General features: G+C 37.3%; 1 protein-coding gene across 1 annotated transcript; it reads right to left on the bottom strand.

Annotated features, from left to right (window-relative positions):
- Positions 1-6: 6 nt before the first annotated feature.
- Positions 7-5276, bottom strand: LOC140145598 (uncharacterized). Its single transcript, XM_072167295.1, has 3 exons — positions 4565-5276; positions 3722-3827; positions 7-2788 (listed from the first exon to the last, which is right to left on the bottom strand). Exons 1-3 carry the CDS (start codon positions 5242-5244, stop codon positions 2327-2329), a joined length of 1248 nt encoding a protein of 415 aa, XP_072023396.1. The 5' UTR covers positions 5245-5276; the 3' UTR covers positions 7-2326.
- Positions 5277-5282: the final 6 nt, after the last annotated feature.

Raw genomic sequence — 5282 nt, 5'->3', positions numbered from 1 at the left:
TACTAGATAAACAGAAATGTCTTGAGAATTTGATACAAAACAAATTGAATTGCTCATTGATCTGCAATGTTTTCACATTCTTGTCATCAGCATGTTTTAACTCTTGTTTTAAGAACAGTTCATTATTTCTTATGGCAGAAATAACAAATGATTTCGACAAGACATGCCACAAAGACATAAGCCACTGCTGACAACACTAGCAGTAGCAGCACCACCTGCAGGAGAGAAGTTAAAGCATGTTTTATAGTGTGACGTTTAAAAGCACTTTTTAGTTTGTGTACATGTAACTTGTATAAGTTTGTGAACTTTGTGAAAATGTTGGTCTCAGACAAACTTTTATACTCTGATCAGCTCATAATAGGCAGGAGTCAAAACTTCATGTATTGATATAGAACAGCGTTCACTCAGTTGCGCGCACTCCGTGTAAAGTGCGCTTTGCATATTGCGTAATTGACTTGTGCTTTTTGTGTATTTACGCGAGCGCAAGTTCTAACATGATTAAAGCGGGCACTTGTGCAGTGACAAAAATCGAACAATTCCCACCAATTAAGAGCTGTTCATAGTATTATAGTCCTTGTCATGATGATGATCATTGTTTTTTTTTTTTCTCTTAGCATTGAATGTTAGTGGTACTACAGTGTACATGGAAATTGTCTTGGACATACAAAACACATTGAATTGCTCATTGATCTGTAATATTGTCATCAGCATGTTAACTCTTGTGTTAGGAAAAAGCAGAAATAGCGAATGACTTCAGACGAGACAGACCACAAATAAGACACAAGCCTGACAATTTGGTTCCCCTGAAGTTTGGTAGTGACATCAATGCTACTTCACGGTTGCGCATGTCAACAAACCGCCCATGAACGTGTGCGTGTACACTTGGGGTGTTTAACTTTACCCCCACGATTTGATGCGGCAAGCAAAAAACGCACATATGCACAACCAAACTTGAGATGAACCAAATTATAGCAATATCATCTTCAGAGCAGTTTAAGTGTGTTTAGTGTGAACTTTAAATAAAAGCATTTCCAATTTTTAGTTTGTTGTGATGTATGTAACTTTTATAAATTTGTGAACTTTGTGAAAATGTTGGTCTCAGAAAAACTTAATATCAATAAAGCGTAAACTTCAAAGTACGGTCGCACATTTATTAACCTAACACTGCAAGAAATACAAATGCATGGGATTAAAAGGTGTGTTTAAATTAACAGTTTTAAGTTTTAAAATTACAACTCTTACTCAGGTGACGGGATCAAAGCCCGTTTGGTCATATGCCTTGTATATTTATCTGTGCAATTATCATTTGCCTATATATTTATTTCTATACCTCAATATGTAATACTGGTGCTTTTGTAATAAATAGATGTAATTTTGTTCAGTTAAGACTTTTGCACTGTGTTCTTCTTTTCCCTATTTTGGTGTGTTGGGGATAAAATGTTCTTGCCATTTCCAAATTTTGCCTGCTGTTGCTTCAGGGCTTAAGTTTTGGTGAGAATCCATTTCCTGTTATAAAGATATGATTTTGGTACAAAAAATTCCAAGTTGGTGCTTGCAACAACATTAGGTTTCAAATATTACACATCAACCCCAAGATGTCTAAAACCTTGGTACAACTACATGGTATGGATTTGAGATCATAACTAAATCCTACCAGTTAAAAAAACCAGTGGGGCCTGTAGAACATGTTGCCTTTAGTCACCTTGGGGTATTATTTTTTTGAGATTTGAACTGCCGAGCAGGTTTGCATAAATTTCAAGGAGCCAATTTTAGTGAGCTTTTAAATTTGCAGTTCTGAAATTCAATGCAAACATTGTCAAAATAAAAACTTGCAAAAATTTTCCCCTATTCTGAGGCGGGTATTTTTTGGGCAGGTAATCAGGTACCCGAAATTGCAACAAAAAATTCCTGTTTTGTTGTGTCCCTGGACCTAGAGCTAAATGCTAGGATCGCTCATGGTTGACCTTAAAAAAAAATGTGTTTTTGAAAATGCAAAGTAATAATTTGTGTTCATTGTAAAAAAGTTATTGGAGGAGTATGACATGAACACAAATTATCACTTTGCATAATTATAAAAAAACACATTTTTTTTGTAAGTCAACCATGAATGATCCTAGCATTTGGCTGGCTCTAGTTCCAGGGACACTTAAAAAAAAAATTGGGGCAATTTTGGGTGACCTGATGCCGACACGCTTACCCGCTTATCTTTTGTGCATCTTGGGATGAAACAATAAAAAGGCATCAAATGGTTCATGTAGCTTTGATAATTGAACAATAGATAAGACACACTGAAAAACTGCACCAAGTTGCAGCAAGTTGTTTAAAGTTATTGGAAGCGTTGAAGTTCATCTGGAAAGAGCCTGACAAAGTGCTGGACAAGAGTTTCTCGAATTTGTTCAGGATTAAATCTGCCTGCCTGGCCGTGTACATCAAGGTTCTCCGGACGAGGTCTCCGTTCTTCATTAATGCCCTGAAGCCATTCTGGATTGAAGCGTTGTTTATGAATTTCACAAATGTTGTGCAATATACAGCAAGCTGTGATTACTGTGACAACAAACTCAGTGTCACTATCATTCCTTTTAAGCAGACACCGCCATCTCCCTTTTAACCTTCCAAAACAACCTTCGATAACCATGCGTGTTTTGCTTAGTATGTGGTTAAACATTTTCTTTTCAGCTGTCAAGTTCCCATTGTCTCTAAAACCTTTCATTAACCAACTCAGAAGCGGGTAGGCTGGATCACCAATGATCATCGGCGGAATTTCCACACCATACAAGTTTTCCGCTATCTATATAGAAAAGAAGTATTGGAAAGAAACAAAAGTCATGAGTTAGGCCACAAAAAAAACATTGTTTTACGGGTCTGACTGACCCAGATTTTGAGTCTTGGAAGAATTTTCTTTACTTTTTGCTAAAATCGTGTAAAAATCATTCATTTTGGGGCCAAAATTTATTGATGTATTTCACAAATTTAGAACTTTTTCCAAATACATTTGCCAAAAAATCATCACATTTTTCATCATCTTTTCATCAGTCAACATCAAAACTTTCCTCAGATTGTAATACCTTAGGCCTATGCACAAAAAACAAATTGCCTGTTTTGTTTTTCTTCCATGCTTATGGGACTATACTCGAACTATTTACTCATTATTTTTTGTTTTGTTTTTTAGGTTTTGTAGTGTCCCTGGACACTGGCATTTGTCGAAAAATTGATGGTGGGACTATACTCGCGTCAGTATGGTACCCGGTATTCATATAATACATATATTACCGTACTGATGCGAGTATAGTCCCACCTTCGAGTAAAGTCCCACCCCCCAAATTTTCGAAAAATTTCAGAAATTAAAGGTGGTTTTTTTTGGCTTTGGAATGTCCCTGGACCTAGACCTTAATGCTAGGATCATGCATGGTTGATTTTTTTTTTTAATCAACCATGAATGATCCCATCATTTAGGTCTAGGTCCAGGGACACTCCAAAGCCGAAATAATAAACAACTTAAATTTTAAATTCGAGTATAGTCCCAAGCCCCAATTTTGAAAAATGTTCACCCAAAAACGGGGTGGGAATATACTCGAGTCAGTACGGTTTTTGTGTTTTTATTTCAAACAAAGATGATATGAATAATTTTATTTTCCATTGAAACAGATGACCAAAAATGTGTCTTTAGTTTCTAATTTGTCCTTGTTTATATTTTGCTCTATTTTCAACTAAAACAACTTACATTTGGAAATAGTCTCCCAGAATCACCAACTCGTCGTATTCTGGAATTTGAAAACACTCTGGCATCATGTACTCTACCGGGCCAACCTACATTGATGTCGATGAACCTGAAAATTAAATATCACAAGAACAAAACATTTAAATTATATGATTTGTGGATCAAAAAGTAATAAAAATGGAATTTAAACAAATAAAAAAAACAAGGCAAAAACAGGCATAAATCATCCAGTCAGGGTTTTAAGGAATTTTCATTTTAAAATTGGAGACTTTCTCATATCTGGAAACTGCAAATTCGGGAAATGTGACATCTCTGTTAAGCATTTAGCTCTTGGTCCAGGGCCACTCTAAAGCGACAAAAAAAAAAAAAAAAAAAAAAAAACATTTTTTTTTTTTTTTTTTTTTTTTTGAAAATCCGGAATTTTTTTTTAATCCCAAAAATCCGGAAAAATCACACCCCTGAACTCATGAACTTTTGGCAAGCCGAGAGGGGGGGGCCATTTTGGCACACCTTTTAAAATACGGCTTAGGAAAACGGTATGGATGGAAACGCTTAAATATGCACATTTTCCTGCTTGCAACATGTATCTAGACCATTTAAATAAACTTGTAAATTGGGATCCCACAAATTTGGCATGTGCAAGGGGGGGAGCAAAGAATTTGTTGGCGGCCTCAGAGGGCATTAAGCGATTTTAGGCAAGCCGTTTGGAAATTTTAACCCTGGGGCCTCATAATTATTGCACAGCCCCTAATACTGGGGTATTTTTTGCCGACTTGCCTTTTGAAATGAAAATGTTGTTATTGTTAGTTTCCACAATTAAAAAAAAAGACCAAATGCGTACCGTACCTGTATTTGTCATCACAAACTGCTTGCAAGATGACGGAATGGTGGTTTTTCCTATTCAGAAAGTCTGTGTGATTTTCATTTGGACCAATGATAGGGATGTGGCTACCGTCAATTGCTCCACCACACATTGGGAAGCCCGTCTTTCTCCGAAAACCTCTCATTGTTTTTTCCAATGTCCGTCCTTCCGGCATACGAATATATGTCCTCATCAACGTCGACACAATTGCCTCACATGTTTCCTGAAAGATGACACAAGCTGTGCTACGTGCAACATTAAATAAATTGCCAATGGACCGGTAAGATTCGTTTGTTGCAAGACGGTACAATGTCAACGCCACACGTTTGTTGACGGGAATCGACTTCCTCCAATTGGTGTCTTGCTTCCGGAGGACAGGGTTCAGCTGATTACAAATATGTTCAAAACATGCCTTGCTCATGCGAAAATCCTCATTCCATTTTCTATAGGCCGGATGCAATACCGTATCCTCCCACCAGTTCGATTCTCGATGCTCGACCCATATTTGTCTGTCACGATGCTGTCCTTCCTGGAAGCCGGCAACAGCCATCAACAACATAGCAGCTCGCTGCATCTTTCTTGCTCGTATCCGCCGATACACATCTTCACGCCACCTTCTCAGACGTTCTGCACGACGAGCAGACCTTCTACGTTGCTGCCGCATGTACTGGTCAACAATAATACTTCTATTCCGACGTAAAA

This window comes from Amphiura filiformis, unplaced genomic scaffold (assembly GCF_039555335.1).
Source record: "Amphiura filiformis unplaced genomic scaffold, Afil_fr2py scaffold_451, whole genome shotgun sequence".
NCBI classification, from domain to species: domain Eukaryota; kingdom Metazoa; phylum Echinodermata; class Ophiuroidea; order Amphilepidida; family Amphiuridae; genus Amphiura; species Amphiura filiformis.
This window is presented reverse-complemented; position numbering and strand designations above follow the sequence as displayed.

Coding starts and splice junctions, on each gene's coding strand:
- LOC140145598 (XM_072167295.1), bottom strand. CDS start 5,244: ATGCGGCAGCAACGTAGAAGGTCTGCTCGTCGTGCAGAACGTCTGAGA. Junction 3,828..4,564: donor GTTTGTGATGACAAATACAG/GTACGGTACGCA, acceptor TTTAATTTTCAG/GTTCATCGACATCAATGTAG. Junction 2,789..3,721: donor CTGGGAGACTATTTCCAAAT/GTAAGTTGTTTT, acceptor TTTTCTATATAG/ATAGCGGAAAACTTGTATGG.